This window comes from Leguminivora glycinivorella, chromosome 2 (assembly GCF_023078275.1).
Source record: "Leguminivora glycinivorella isolate SPB_JAAS2020 chromosome 2, LegGlyc_1.1, whole genome shotgun sequence".
NCBI lineage: Eukaryota > Metazoa > Arthropoda > Insecta > Lepidoptera > Tortricidae > Leguminivora > Leguminivora glycinivorella.
In genome coordinates this window covers 33,198,979-33,215,698 of record NC_062972.1, presented here as the reverse complement: position 1 = coordinate 33,215,698, position 16,720 = coordinate 33,198,979, and the positions used below count along the sequence as shown (strand labels likewise).

The following is a 16,720-nucleotide window of genomic DNA, read 5'->3' as shown; positions in this document are numbered from 1 at the left end:
GTTTAGTAGTGGACACCCTGAAGGAGGCAAAAATATTGTTTACAAGCGAAAGATTCAAATATTGAACCGCGAGCGTTGCGAGTGTTTCAAGGTACGAAGGTTAAACAAACTTTGCCACCGAAACTCAAATTTTTTCACCAAACCCACACCAAAAAAAAACTGACAATAAAACATTAAATCCATCAATTTATTCGATATTTATGATTCAAAATCAGGTTAAAATTTGTAAATTACTTTGCACTCTTGTGGATATAATGCAATTCTTGTAATAATTCTTGTGGATTTATCTGTTTTCGAATAGCAAAGAGAGCCTTTACCAGTTGGTGTGGTGAAAAAAAAAAAAAAAAAAATTGAAAATATAGTTTTTAGGGATGAACGAAAAAGAGCAAAACATTTTGGTTCCTACTTTTACAACTAACTTACGGAGAGTCTTGAATGATTCACGGCTATTTTCATCAGACTTATATTTGACCGGGATATAGACCGTGATTGATAAGAAAAGCCATTGAGATTCACAAATATAAAAATTTCAATCGCGAGGATGGCTTAGTATCAAAAATGTATGGAATCCAGTGATTTGTTTGTGTAAAAAACCGGTGAAGTCAGAATTGATCAAACGTAGTGACACTGTGAGTGTAGTGTGTTTGGACAGACCATCGAGTGTGAATGCGACCAGTGGTAACGCTTAAAGTGAACGCAGCCGACGCGCGCGAAGGAAGGAGGGTAGATCGCGCGCTGTCTACGCAACGTTGACATCCACCCGCCTACGTCAGTTTCCGTGATCATGATGCATGCAACTGCGTCGAAATATCGGGAGCTCGATAAAAATCAAGAAGGTAATCACGGCCTCAAAACATTTTGGTGTTACTTACTTTTGTCCTCCATCCTTTGCTTCATCTTTTGTTTTTCAAGATATTCCTTCTGTCTCCTCTCGATTTCTTTGGCCATCATGGCAGCCTCTTTCTTCATACTGAAATCAAATATAATTTATCTTTATGGGGAATCCTATCTATTTTAGGTTATAATACCTCAGGACCTGTTGCGAAGTCAGCTATAGTTTTACGTACGGTCGTAATGATATCGTCACTACTTTAAAAAAAACTTGTATCTTCGTCTGACAAAGCAAAGAAAATTATAGTAAGTGTGTATGGAATGCATATAGACTTACTGCGTTTTAACTTTGAGGAGCAGCGTGAGATACGAGAATTTTTCAAAGTAGTGACGATATATTTAACCCATATATGCCCATAGCTAAAACACGTTACTACTCATTATAATATAAAGTAGGAGAATGAGGTTGTCACCTCAAAAAATAAAACTCAAAAACACGCTGCTACGAATGTGTTTTTGGGTAATAGATGATAATTTTATGTAGGGTTTTAAAAATCTATGCACGACCCTGTAAATGACGAATAACACTATGGGAGTAGAAAAAAAAAGTAATAAAAGTGGCACTCACGCCTCGCTTTCCTCTTGCTGCTTCTTTCTAGCCAGATCAGCCTTTCTCTGCTCTTCAGCGAGCCTGGCCAGGCGCGCTTGTTCCTCCGCGCGGCGCCGCTCTTCTGTCTCCGCCACTTTACGCGCCAGCTCTTGCTTTTTCTACAACATTATTACATATATTTTTTCTTTAAATACCAATATATGACGATTAGTTGCATAAGATTTATATTGACCTGGATATAAACCGTGATTACCTTTTTGATTCTTATTGAGGTCCCGATATCTCGACGCAGTTGCATGCATCATGATCACTACACGGCGTGTTTGGACAAACCAACGAGTGTGAACGCGACCAGTGTTAACGCCTGAAAGTGAACGCAGCCGACGCGCGCGAATGAGGGTAGATCGCGCGCTGTCTACGCAACTTTGACATCCACCCGCCGTCTTCAGTTTCTCGTGATCATGATGCATGCAACTGCGTCGAAATATCGGGACCTCAATAAAAATCAAAAAGGTGTACACGGCTTATATCCCGGCCGATATAAGTCAACATATGACGTTTTATAGAAAAAAGTACCACCACATTGCAATTTACCATTAGCCGGGTCCACATAGAGGGAGGCACGCCTCGAAGCAACGTGCTGTGTAGACGTGCCTCGGCCGAGCCATGCGCGCATTGGGCGGTTGTCGCGTTAGCACCTTGATTCGCGGCGTGCCTAGCTCTGTGTGGACCCGGCTATTTACCAGGACCACTTACCGACGACCTTATGCTTCAGTGACGATGTGGTACCATTTGCGAACGACATATCATCATCATATCAGCCCTTTATCGCCCACTGCTGAGTATAGGCCTCTCTTCTAGTACGCCACTTCTCCCGGTCCTGGGCTAGTCTCATCCAATTGTAACCTGCTATTTTCTAGATGTCGTCGACCCAACGAGCGAACGGATGTCAGGCATTTCTTACTTAAGCGGCCACCATTCCGTTAACATTTTAGTCTACCTGCCATCACTCTGCCTAGCAACATTTCCCGTTGCTAGGTAGAGTGTTGTCTACTCTAGATACCGAAATATTTATTTATTCTCAGATTGTTTTGAGCTTGTCAATAATTTCAATCGTTAATATCAAACATTTTGCTTACCTTTTCTACTTCCTTCATTTTTTCTAGTTTTCCTTGATCGGCATGAGCTTGTTTTTCCATCCTAATAACAGAAAATTGCACATAAGAGAAAAATTAAGTGCTATAAGACTCAAAAGAAATAAATAATATTATTTTTACTCAAATTAAATAGTAATTGTAATTCATAAACACTTTAGAATCGATTTTTCAGTTCCAAACTATGTATAGATCAATTTTTTTTTTGCATGCATGTTCCAAACGTTTTTGGGATTGGGTTGGAAAAATTAAAAGGGCTGGTAGGACAGTTCATTAGCTATCACATTAAGCGAACTTGACCGAGTTTTCGACATATTGGCACTTTTTTTTCCATACTGATATCTCCTTCCCTTAGCCAAGCTAATGCTAACTAATGTGATGTCCTATCACCCCTTTTCGTTTAGGCGTCGATTTTAGGGACACCCTGTGTATGACCCAGCAATAATCAAGTTCTGCGGGTGTAGCACACTAGTTTTAAACACTATCGCATCTGTGCCTGTGACCTAGGCAAGCGTGGTCAACCGATATAACGTCAGCCCGTCCTTTTCGCACTGTTTATAAGCGCAATAGGGACGGCCTGATGTTTTACCGTTTATCGCGCGAGCATGGTATCGGTGCTGATGAGTGATGAGTATAAACAGAGTACCTGTCCCGTGCTTGCGCCTGCAGCGCGGCGCGGCGCTCCTTCTCGGCGGCTTCCCGCGCGGCCGCGGCGGCCGCCATTTTCTCTTCACGTTTTCTAAAAAAAATAAAAATAAAATGTTTATTTAATTTAGTCGTAAATAAAAAAATATCCATCCGCGGTTTGTTATAATTACTAGTCAAAAAAGTCTCAAATCACACTTTTGCCGACTCGATGCCATATCTTACTTTAACGCCACCTAGCTTTCGCTTCCGTCAACCACCCCTGGGCCATTTTTTCAAAGTTGTCCACCCCACTTTTTTTGGATTTGGATTTTTTTATGCGGTTTCCACTCAGAATCGCGAGCTCTTTCAATTCTAATACGAGAAATAGTGTCCCAAAGTTTTTTCCCCATTCCGTTACCATTTTTTCATACATTTTGTATGGCGGTAACGGAATCGAAGGTTTGAAAATATGTATGGAAATCTTGGGACATTTTTTTTCTTCTATTAGGATCGAAAGACCTCGCGAGGCTGAGTAATGAATCGCATAAAAAATACCCATGCTACAAAAAAAGTGGGGTGGACAACTTTGAAAAAAACGGTCCCCCTGTGGCATGGCATGGCGCTTACTGGCATGTTATACTAGTGTCTAGTGTTTATTGTATATTAACTTTTTCCCGTTATGTATATATAGGGATCATATATGTATTTTCACAGTGCTTTGGTTTATCTGTCATGCTTTGTTAATTATTATGAATAAAAATAAAATAGTCTCACCGTTTCTGCAGTTCCTTCTTAGCTTCCAGCATGGCTTCCTTCTTCTTCCTGGCGTCGTCCTTGCTGAGCATTTCCTCGCGCGCCTTGTTGATGGCGCACACTTTAGAGGCTGAAGCGGGCATGCTCTTCACTGGCGGGAGCTTCGCGGTCGGCTTTGTGGCTGAACTTGATATCTGAACAATTTGGTTTTATGTTTTAGTTTTATTACATTTTTAGCAATCTATACGATAGATATGAAGATACTTCATCGTGGTTATTAACAAAACAATGTCGAATCGTTCTAATAGCTACCTCGACAAATTACGTATACGCATAAGAGTAGCGTAGCGTCGATACAACTCGATTCCCAACGGCTTCCCTAAAATTCTGCAGTGTCGGTAGAAGTCCGTACAAAACAGATCCCTAAAATCCCTCCGTTTACCAACGAAAATCTTCACGCGTCGCCACTGATGCATAAGCTCAGTAGCGATCGGAACGAAACTGTGACTGTCGCAATAATTCGAAAATGAGACAAAGCGTTTCACTGTCAAAGCGATATGTGATCTTGGCTAGATCGACTTGTAAGTAGCTACGTTGGCGTTGTTTCAAAGAACACAATTATGATTTTAAATAATACATTACATTTAAAAACGAGAGCACAACTTCACTTGGTTTTGTGTACATGGCTTTTGGCGACGGGTTCGTGTGACAAAATTCACAAAATACATCAAAATATTTAAACTAAAACTTACAAAACTGGATGGACCACACTTTTAAGTACTGGTATAAAAAACGCTCACCTGTGTGGTTTTGCCGTTGAAAATCATGCTGTTCATCTTAGCAAGAGTATCCGCGGAGAGAACCTGCTTCGATATTATCTTGTCAGGCGGCGTACTGCTTTCTGTCTCTGCGTCCTGACAAAATTACATAGTTTTTAGATTAACTATAAGTAAGAATAAGAATAGTTTATTACACTGAGAGAAAATACAACCAGTTTTCATGTTCGTTCCACAAGTTTTTTGGTTAAAATAGCGCCTACGTGCTCTTTGGTTCAAACAACAAGCTACTTGTCATTTGAATCGGCAATATATTTGAATCAACAAGTCGATTTTATAAAAACAACCTGACACATTTTGTTTTAAACATACGTTTGGCTGATTCAAACGGATAAACCGCAACAAGTAGAACTTGTTAAATTCACAATGCAAATTTCTCTCAGTGTAGTAATAAGGAATCCATACTAATGTTATAAATGGGAAAGTGAGTGTGTCTGTTTGTTTGTCCGTCTTTCACGGCAAAACGGAGCGACGAACTGACGTGATTTTTTAAGTGGAGATAGTTGAAGGGATAGAGAGTGACATAGGCTACTTTTTGTCTCTTTTTAATGCGAGCGAAGCCGCGAGCAAAAGCTAGTAATAAATAAAACTAAAAATTCGTTGTGAAATGCTCCATTAAAACTCCCACCTCCCATTTTAAGCAAGAGCGTTAGAAAGGGACAAAAAGTAGTCCATGTCACTCTCCATCTATCTCTTCAACTATCTCCACTTACAAAATCGCGACAATTCGTCGCTTCGTTTTGTCGTGAAAGTGGTACTAATTTTGTTTAAAGGGGATTTACCTTTTTGGCCATAGCTCTCGTTTTTGTCCTAGTGGTTCTGGCGGCCATCTCTTCAAACTGTTGTACTTTGGCTTTTACAGCGGATCTGCAAAAAAGAAAAAAAAAACTAATTATAACAACATTTTTGACAAGGTTGCCAAAGGAGGCCAAAATACGTTTAGAGGCCAAAATTTATTATCTGATGTTGTCATGTAATATTTTAAGAACAATATGAATAAAAAGCGCTGGTGGCCTAGCGGTAAGAGCGTGAGACTTTCAATCCGGAGGTCGCGGGTTCGAACCCCGGCTCGTACCAGTCAGTTTTTCGGAACTTATGTGCGAAATGTCATTTGATATTTGCTAGTCGCTTTTCGGTGAAGGAAAATATTGTGAGGAATCCTTTGGGTTGGAAGGTCAGATAGCAGTCGCTTTCGTAATCATCATCATCATCAAAACTAAAACTAGTGCCTACGCCAAAGATTTGGATTAGTTTTTAAAACAAACCCCAGGCTACTATGGACCGTGCCAAAAATGCCGGGATAACGCAAGGAGGATGATGGCTATGACTGAGTATGAAAGCCGAAAATATTATTTTAATTTTTTAAATTGTATAGTTATTTTATTGAGTATTTTGTCACTAATGTACGAGCCATGTTGCTTGATTTAAATAAATGAAATGAAATGATAAATGTTTGCCAAACAGGAAAGGCTCCAATCAAGGAAGAGACTCACGTGGGTTCAGGTGGTTGGTCGTCCTTGGTGGGTGTGCTGTATTCTTCGCTGTTGTCGTCAGTCAATAGGGACAGGTCGTCTGTCATGTTGGGCGTCGCACCATCTATAACGGACAATTAAGGCATTTTTATTTGTGCGCGTTTCTAATGTAGTATTAAAAGAAGAAACGAGAATTGTAGAAACTAAAAGCAATCCTTGTCTTGACGATAAATTATCAATGGGCGTAGACAAGACATAGCATTTAGACGTCGTTAGCCACATTTTCCTAGCAAACAATAGTTATTTGTTATACAAGAGTGCAAAGTTGTATTTTAACGCCGAGTGTGGAATTGAAAAACGAGCAAGCGAAAGGATTCTATAGTTGAACCACGAGCGAAGCGAGTGGTTCCAGAATAGAATCCTGAACTTGCGAGTTTTTCAACACACGAGAAGTAAAATACATTTGCACTCGTGTGTAACACAAAACTTTTCCCCTCACTATAGCGAGGAAAGTATGACACAAAAAAGGCGTTTATCACTGCTTCCAGTAGTTCCATAGGTGGTAAAACATCTTGATCACTAGATTAACCCACTCTTATCAATTTTAAAGCAAAAAATTTGCCTCTATTCAAGGTCAAATTACTTTATCCACTAGTGGATAAAATGCGTTTTTACCCGCTGGCATTAAAGGACAAAACACGTGTTTCCGAGCTAGTGAGGGGAAAAATGTATTTAATAATCTTTTATAAGCGACTAAAGTCCTCGTCGAACTTTAAGAAGGCTCTTATGACAGTGAAGTCACATCTATCAGCATAGAGCTTCATGTATGAGAAATAGTTCGTTACCATGAACATGCGTACGCATACTTGCTGCTTTCCAATGCGTAAGCGTATTTAGCGATTTCTCATACATAAAATGCGGCTCGATGTGACTTCAACCTTTCAATTTCAATCATTACCTTTCTCTATAACAACTGTGGCGTCCATAATCTTGGCTTGTGGTTTGTCCAAAACCATGGTGTCTCGGTTGATTTTGTCTAACACAACTGTCTCATTCATTGCAATCTGCAAAATAAACATTAATTATTATTTATTACCTCAAGTAACTTTTTACAGTAAACGGCCATAAAGAATGCACATTGGTCTTTGAAAAGAGATAACTAATGTCTCATAAGCATGAAAGAGACAACGCTCTACAAAGAGGAATAACCTAACCACAAAATTAAAATTTTGAAAAAACCCCCGACCGCGACTGGATCGATTTTCATGAAACATGGCTAAGAACACTCCCGACTAACTCAGTTTTCAAACAAAAAAAACTAAATCGGTTCATCCGTTCGGGAGCTACGATGCCCCAGACAGACAGACACGTCAAACTTATAACACCCCGTCGTTTTGCGTTGGGGGTTAAAAACAGATGTGCAATCATTATGGCCGTCTACTGTAAAATTGTTTTCAATATTTGTGAGTGTGCACGGGAAGACGTCCTACTTTCTCGATTGCTATAAAGCTCTATTAGTTTGTTCATACAAAGACACAAGTAAATTTCGCCCTAATGGTAACCGACAAAGTGGGACGTTTTACTAAACACAATCACATTTGTTTGTTTTATGTTTCGAGAGTGCATTCAAGCATTTTTAATTAAGCTCGCTATTAGTATATCAAGCAAGGAACTTACCCTCAGTTTCTCCAAAGTCTGAAGTAAATGTTTATATACCAATAAAAAAGTCCAGGCAGGCAAGTATGGTCGCGCGATAAACGATAAAACATCAGGCCGTCTCTATCGCACTATTTGTAAGTGCGATAGGGACGGCCAGATGTTTTATCATTTATCGCGAGACCATAATTGCCTGCCAGGACTGGAATCGAACCAGCGTCTGATTAGTCAAGGTAGCATGAGTAGTTGTTACCCAGACCAGCACCGGTAAGGTCGCTTTTAGACAGCCAAGTAAAAATCCATACTAATATTATAAATGGAAAAATGTTTGTTATGGCAAAACGGAGCGACGAATCGTCGTGATTTTTTAAGTGGAGATAGTTGAAAGGATGGAGAGTGACATGGGCTACTTTTTGTCTCTTTCTAACGCGAGCAAAGCCGCGGGAAAATGATAGTAAACTATAATATTATCAGTAGCATTTTCAACTTTAAATTTATCTCCTTTCTAGATACAGTTTTTAGGGTTCCGTAGTCTACGGAACCCTTATAGTTTCGCCATGTCTGTCTGTCCGTCCGTCCGCGGATAATCTCAGTAACCGTTAGCACGTGTGTGTGTGGATTGAGTGAGCACCTTCCGAAAATAAAAAAAAATATGCTGATCATTTAGTAAAAGTTCTAAAACAATTGTAAAACGAATCTCTGAATTTGTAAAAAGATAAATCAAAAGATACAGCCATTAACATGTGCTCACTCAGTTCTCACAAACTACCAACGAAAACAGTGAATATATTCATTTAACATATAATATTTATATACTAACATTTAGTAAAAAATAGGCCAACCTACCTCTATAAATATTAGATCACCTAGTGACGTATTTAATTTTTTACAAATAGTTTCTTATGCTCACTCAATCCACACACTTTTGAAAAGCCGAATTTTGATGAAAAACATAAGATTTAGACCGCTATTATATGTGTATAGTTTAGTAAAAGTGAAATGGGAATTTGTAAAATACAAAACGAACCACTAACGTGTCAGGTTTTTTTATAATAAATTTTTGTAAGTGCTCACTCAGTCCACACGTTTTGAGAAAGTTAAAAATGTAAATATCTTACGATTTGTAGCACCTAAGACACTCGAAAGTACTTCAACATTTAGTAAAAATTTTTACTAAATATCCACCATCTAATATTTTATATTCGTTGTCTGGTTTTAAAGATATTCAGACATAACTTTTCTCATACAAATGTATCAAGTAGGGTGACCACACTATGTCGGCTCCTGATTTTCCCCACCTTCCCATTGTCATATTGAGATTGGGGAGTTTCGTTCAATTTTGATAATAGTTTACCGGATTTGTAAGTGGGAGCGAGAAAAGAATAACTATTTCTCGCTCCCACTTACAAATCCGGTACGCTCATCTGTTAGCGCGATTAGATTACCAGGTTCTGGTTTCTTACTAGTGAAGTATTATATTCTTTGTTTCTTACCAATTATTATTCATGTCCTTTTTAATGCATGCATGTCGATATGGTTATTATCCTGACGTCGATAAAAATTACACAATACACATCATCACTAGGCCAAGAACATAACCTAAAAACAGTTTGCAGATGGAGAATTAATATGGTATTAGTTTAATATTATCAAAATTGAACGAACGAAACTCCCCAATCTCAATATGACAATGGGAAGGTGGGGAAAATCAGGAGCCGACATAGTGTGGTCACCCTACTTGATACATTTGTATGAGAAAAGTTATGTCTGAATATCTTTAAAACCAGACAACGAATATAAAATATTAGATGGTGGATATTAAGTAAAAATTTTTACTAAATGTTGAAGTACTTTCGAGTGTCTTAGGTGCTACAAATCGTAAGATATTTACATTTTTAACTTTCTCAAAACGTGTGGACTGAGTGAGCACTTACAAAAATTTATTATAAAAAAACCTGACACGTTAGTGGTTCGTTTTGTATTTTACAAATTCCCATTTCACTTTTACTAAACTATACACATATAATAGCGGTCTAAATCTTATGTTTTTCATCAAAATTTGGCTTTTCAAAAGTGTGTGGATTGAGTGAGCATAAGAAACTATTTGTAAAAAATTTAATACGTCACTAGGTGATCTAATATTTATAGGAGTAGGTTGGCCTATTTTTTACTAAATGTTAGTATATAAATATTATATGTTAAATGAATATATTCACTGTTTTCGTTGGTAGTTTGTGAGAACTGAGTGAGCACATGTTAATGGCTGTATCTTTTGATTTATCTTTTTACAAATTCAGAGATTCGTTTTACAATTGTTTTAGAACTTTTACTAAATGATCAGCATATTTTTTTTTATTTTCGGAAGGTGCTCACTCAATCCACACACACACGTTAGCACTAGAAAGCTGAAATTTGGTACCAATATGTATATCAATCACGCCAACAAAGTGCAAAAATAAAAAATGGAAAAAAATGTTTTATTAGGGTACCCCCCCCATACATGTAAAGTGGGGGCTGATATTTTTTTTCATTCTAACCCCAACGTGTGACATATTGTTGGATAGGTATTTAAAAATGAATAAGGGTTTACTAAGATCGTTTTTTGATAATAGTAATATTTTCGGAAATAATCGCTCCTAAAGGAAAAAAAAGTGCGTCCCCCCCCCCTCTAACTTTTGAACCGTATGTTTAAAAAATATGAAAAAAATCACAAATGTAGAACTTTATAAAGACTTTCTAGGAAAATTGTTTTGAACTTGATAGGTTCAGTAGTTTTTGAGAAAAATACGGAAAACTACGGAACCCTACACTGAGCGTGGCCCGACACGCTCTTGGCCGGTTTTTTTTACAAAGTATAACATTAAGGACTTACCGTCATCTTTCCATCAGCATGGTCACATGCCCCATTCGTCAGCACCACCGTCTTATCCATACTAATGGTCACCGTGGTATTCATATGGCTTACCACCTGAGTCTCTTCCAAACTAGCTGGAAATTGAAATTTCTTTATTGCCACAGAAAAATTAACAAGTATAGAAATTAAATGTGTGAATCAACTTTTTCTTGCCTGTTATTGCCATGGTTACGGTCCTCTGAGTCACGCTGGTTTTATGCAAAATTATGCTACTTAAGTGAGAGAGGGTCACCAGCCCAAACAATGCCCTCTCATGTGGACACACTTTTTGGCCTAACTACTCAATCTATTTTAATATCTCTAAATCTATCTTTGTTATACTGTGTCCTTACCTTGCTGATCTTTCTTTCCCTTCTTCTTAGACCCCTTCTTAGATTGTATGGAGTCGTCTGAGGTCATGAGAGTGGAGTTGGTCTTTTTGACGGTCTTTTGGGGTATGGCCGGTGATTGGGTGTCCAGGATTGATGTTCTTTCCTGTTTGGGGATTATTATTTCTGGTTCGGGGGTTGGTTCTTTTGCTTTAGGCGGTTCTTCGTCCCTGAAAATGATTAATTAATAAAATAAATATTATGGACATTTTTAGACAGATTGACTTAGTTCCACGGAAGCTCAAGGCCTGTGTTGTGGGAACTCGGACAACGATATTAGTAAGGTACAGCGGGGCAAATCTCGACTGGGGGGTAAATGTAACTGGTCCATTATTTTTTTTTTTTAATGTTTTACATTATTAAATAGTGTGTGGACACTCGGTTATAATACTTATAATATACAAACACTTCTATACATAGAAAACATGCATCATTGAGGAACAAATATCTGTGCTCGTAACACTAACAAATACCCATACCGGGACTTGAATCCAGAACCGCGACTTAGCAGGCACGGTCACTATGCTCTAAGTTAGACTGGTCGTCAAATTTGGTCCTTGTTAGTCCTTTGTCTGTGTTACGAGATTTTTATACAGGGGCGAAACTTTTATAAGACATATTTATACTATACTTATACTTACGCTGCTTTTTTCCCTCGTCTGGTCCTCTTTGGTCGTGGTTTCTCAGGCGTACCTGTATAAACGGTGTTTAATTTTATTTACAGAAATTAATAATTTCATACTAAGCATAAAATCTTAGCAAATTTATTAAAATAACGTGATTATTTATTAAAAAAAATATTTCTTTGAGTGATTTGTTTGTTAAATATTTTGGATTACTTACCGATTCCATTTTCTATGGATGGTTGCGTATTTTCTGTGTCCGCCGAAGATGATTCTGATACTTTCTGAAAATAAAAGGAACATATGTATTAGCTATTAAACGTGATTATGTGAATTTGTTTTACTAGGGAGAGTCGGTTATACAATACAAATACTCTTTATTGCAAACCTCAATACAGGAAACAACATAGTAAGTATATGTGAGTGTGCACGGGAAAACGTCCCACTTTGTCGATTGCTATAAAGCCACTGTCAGTTTATTCATATAAAGATACAAGTAAACCTCGCCTTAATGGTAACCGACAAAGTGGGACGTTTTACTAAACACACTCACATATTATGTTGTAGTGTGTTAAATTGTACTATGTCTAGCTTTCCCGTTTGATAATCCATTTCACTTGTAATTTTGCCTGAATTACTTTTACCTAACAATCCTTTACTATTAAGGTCAATACGGGTAAGTGTGTCATAAGGAGAAGCGTATCCGGTGTTCACATTTCGCACGTTTCAACAATGATTATTGCTTATTGAGCGTTCAATACGTTAACCAATAATCGTGTGTACTGTAACAATGAGTAAAACGGCCAAACGCGGAGACTGGATACGCTTCGCGGAGGTGATGGTTGAGATACGCACCATACTCGTGAACGGGTGCTGTCTGTGAAGACCGGTCTGTTTAAGCTTACAGGGTTATTATACTTAATAAGTAACATTCATTCTGATTTATATTTTATTAGGACACTTTGTTCGGTTTTCGTTTGTTTCTTTTCTTTTAGTTAATATTTTGATTACCTATACGATTTAGATTCTTGGAGACCCTATACATCTCTCACGATAATTAGATTAAGTATACATGTTATCTTTATTGTGACTTTTAGTTGTGACATTTAGAGTCATTTGCATCTCTAAAGTAATTTTAGACTTCTTTTTTTTGTATTTGTAGTTTTCTATATTATTATGTGTAGTTTTTAGTTGAATATTGACGTTTAGAAATCTTATACATCTCTAATCATTGTAGCAGCGTAATACTTTAGTTAGAACTTATGAATTAGTATTATCAATTGTAATCGCAGTTCAACTTGTATATCGACGCGTAAAAGTGCCTCTGTGGCCTATTCGCTGAATAAATGATTCGTGACTTCCCCTCGTGACACATTTATGCGTATCGACCTTATTACTATTTATTGCCGAAATGACAGATTAGTTTTTATCAAGCGGTTCGTTCACCGAGCAGCAAGTGGGAAGAGTAGTTGTACCTTCTTGGCGCGCGTGCGCTTGGGGCGCGGCTCCGGCGGCGGGGGAGGGGGCGGGGGCAGCTCGGGCTCGGGCCGCGCCGCGCCGCGCCGCGACCCGCGCGCCGCTCTCTCCACGGGCGCCGGCGCCGGCGCTACAACAATACATCATTCATTTATTGTCTGTAGAACATGACTAAACACGATGGGTAAACAAACATAATACACACCATAATCGAGGGGTTCCCGGTAAAACCCGATAAATCGAAATAATTTGTTTTTGAAATAACAACACTGTAGAAATTGCACATAGTTCGAATTTCAAAAATCAGTTTGCTCAACTTTTGCTCGATATTCAAATTTTGGAAAAACCCCGACCGCGACATAGTGGATCGATTTTCATGAAACGTGGCTAAGAACACTCCCGACTGACTCAACTTTCAAACAAAAAAACTAAATCTAAATCGGTTCATCCGCTCGGGAGCTACGATGCCACTGACGAACAGACAGGCACGTCAAACTTTGCCCCGTCATTTTTACGTCGGGGTTAAAAAAAGACTACACATACACACATATGATCACGCCTGTATCCCATAAAGAGATAAGCCGAACACATGAACTACCAAGTTTCGGTGCCACTCTTAGCAAAGAGGTTGAAAGAAATCTAAATTGTAACATTACAGTGACAATGTCGCCAGCCTCTCACCTACACCACAATTTAATCCATATCTCACAGTAAACTTCTACGACACCCAGGGTTATATCAGCTCGCGCGAACTCTTTCGATCCTGATAGGAGAAAAAAATGTTCCAAGAATTCCATACATTTTTTCGAACCTTCCTTTCCGTTACCGCCCAAGAATTTTATATATATCTCTGGATAGTGCGTGCCGACCAATGAGTTGAAGCCAGGCTCATTCACCTTTACTCCTATGTTCTATCTCATTCCAACACTGTGATGTATTGCCAGATAAGTTAATAAAAAAAACGTATAAAACATTCTTCAATCAAATTGACTTACTTTTCTTTATATTATCAAATACTATGTAAACTCTACGAGTTAATACGTGCAGCTCGGTGCCAAAGTTGGCAACATGCACACTAGCGCTCCTAGCGGCATGAGTTGATCAAAATAGTTTAGTTTCATACAGCATAAAATTTAAAAAAAATTACAAATTCTTATTTTTTTGTTTTATTCCGTCTAAAAATGTTAAAGTAGATCAAGTAATAGCATTTTCTATTTTAATTTACTCAAATAAAAGTCTGAACAACTACTTTGATCAACTCGAACCGCTAGATGGCGCTAGTAAAATTGTTGCCGCTCAATTGTATGGGAAACGTCAGAAGCTGCACGTATTAACTCTAGAGTTTATATAGTATTTGGTATTATACAAAAAAAAACTCAATCAAAAACCTTATTTCTCCGGTATTTACCTCCTGCGTACTATGGGAACACTAATAATAAAAAAATATGCCCGATATGTCAGAATTGTCAAAATTCATTCACCGATTCAGAGATTTATTTTGCAAAATAAACGTTTTTCGACGATTTACTTAAGTTCTGAGCTATGTATTGCATAGTGAACCATTGTGGAAGTAAATGGAAACCGAAATCCGACGTAAAATTTCACAAGTAAGTACTTATTTTACCAAAATGTTCATAAACCTCACTGGCAATAAATTTTCTTCTATTTTGCTTGTAATCTTGGTTAGTTCTTATCATTATATTGTTTTCATTGTCTCAAATTATATCAAAATTCCCACGAATAGGTTTAGAACGATAAATATGACCTTTAAAGAAAAATAATGCTATGTGTGGTTTTACGACTAGGGTGACCAATCTTTTATCTTGCATAGTATTTACTCTTATTGAATGGAGCTAAATCTATCAACTTGGTACGGTTTCTATGTTCATAGTTCATATCACAGTATAATAATACCAACTTTTTATAATTTATGTCTTTACAATTAACATGAATAATATTAAACTTTTTAGTGTTCCAAAAGATGAAGGAAGGAGGCAGCACTGGCTGTTGGCTGTCGATTGTACCGATAAAAGGAAATGTTTCAGAGCGTTTGACAATTTGCAGATTTGCACTTTAAGCCTGAAGATTATGACACAGAAAGAAATTTTAAAAATCAGTCCAGTAACGACGGATATATCGTGGCATAAACATTAAATTGAGATACATATATACATGCGAAGAGAATTGAAATACGTACGAATTGAGAACCACCTTCCTTGAGATTGGGGCGGCGCTTAAAAATAAAGATACTGTTTTAAAACGTCCTAGTATTTCATTATTTCCCCATTGACAAATACTTCCCTTATATTTTTGTGGCTATTCCCACTAGTTACCACCAAGTTTTTACCTGTCCTAACTACTGGGATTTCCCCCACATTGTTAATTACCACATCGGGGGTTGATAGCTACTGGGATTAGTTTTCCCAGTAGTTACTACCAAAATATTATTGTGATGGTTTAAAGTGACCAAAACACTAAAATATATATTCCATTGCATGCTTTAATAAACACAGGTGTCAGTTAGTAAAAGACAAATACTTATGTAACTCCGTATAGACAGATAAAGTCTAAGAAAAAAACGTACCTCAAAACCATACAGAAAAAGGTACGGTGAGCTAGATGGCGATACACCTTTGGAGTAGGTACGCTCAGATAGATGGCGCTAATATTAATATTTGACATTTTAACACATCAATATCATATCAAGCTGAGAATATTGTCAAAACGGAGGTTCAAAGGTTTTAAGCCTGTGTCGAGAGATGTAATAAGTCAAATTCCGCGGGATGTCCCTAATGTATGCTTAATCATGGACACCCTAAAGAAAGAGATGCAAGACCGGCGTGACGTAATTCAAGGTCAAATTTTCTGGCTTCAAAGTAATGTTCGGCGTGCAACATCCATGTATATAAGATTCTTGGTTACCGCCATACAAAATATATGAAAAAATGGTAACAGAATGGGAAAAACCTTAGAACACTTTTTTCTCGTATTAAAATTGAAAGAGCTCACGATTCTGAGTGGAAACCACATACAAATTTCCAAATTAAAAAAAGTGGGATAGACAACTTTGAAAAAAAATGGCCCAAATGCCACAGTAAAAACATACCAGGTGGTGGTGGCATGGTATCGGTATTCTTCCTTGTGCGCGTAGTACGTTTGCCCGATGGTTCATCTTCACTGTCTGTTGATTTCTCCTTTGGCGGTAGTTTTCGCGACTCTATAAGATTAATAATAATACCATTTGTTAAAATTGCATACCGTTTTATTAGGCAGGCGTCCGGTTTTTATCCCATAGCCTTGTATTTAGTCCATCACTTTCATTCAATACCCCAGGTCTTTTTAGATTCCATTAACTCTCAAATAGTCCTTACACTCTCGAAATTTCATTAAAGTGTCAAAA

General features: G+C 37.7%; 1 protein-coding gene across 3 annotated transcripts in view; it reads right to left on the bottom strand.

Annotated features, from left to right (window-relative positions):
* LOC125237576 (inner centromere protein B) overlaps positions 1-16,720 on the bottom strand; it is a 33,671-nt gene that overhangs the window by 10,333 nt on the left and 6,618 nt on the right. For all 3 annotated transcript variants that reach the window (XM_048144708.1, XM_048144717.1, XM_048144726.1), the window contains 15 exons: positions 16,427-16,537; positions 13,320-13,450; positions 12,065-12,128; positions 11,863-11,914; positions 11,186-11,391; positions 10,812-10,927; positions 7,242-7,347; positions 6,305-6,407; positions 5,594-5,678; positions 4,776-4,889; positions 3,997-4,169; positions 3,242-3,334; positions 2,581-2,641; positions 1,460-1,599; positions 873-970 (listed from right to left, as the gene is read on the bottom strand). In XM_048144708.1, coding sequence (XP_048000665.1) covers positions 873-970; positions 1,460-1,599; positions 2,581-2,641; positions 3,242-3,334; positions 3,997-4,169; positions 4,776-4,889; positions 5,594-5,678; positions 6,305-6,407; positions 7,242-7,347; positions 10,812-10,927; positions 11,186-11,391; positions 11,863-11,914; positions 12,065-12,128; positions 13,320-13,450; positions 16,427-16,537 — 1,653 coding nt within the window. The remainder of the gene's footprint in view (positions 1-872; positions 971-1,459; positions 1,600-2,580; positions 2,642-3,241; positions 3,335-3,996; positions 4,170-4,775; positions 4,890-5,593; positions 5,679-6,304; positions 6,408-7,241; positions 7,348-10,811; positions 10,928-11,185; positions 11,392-11,862; positions 11,915-12,064; positions 12,129-13,319; positions 13,451-16,426; positions 16,538-16,720) is intronic.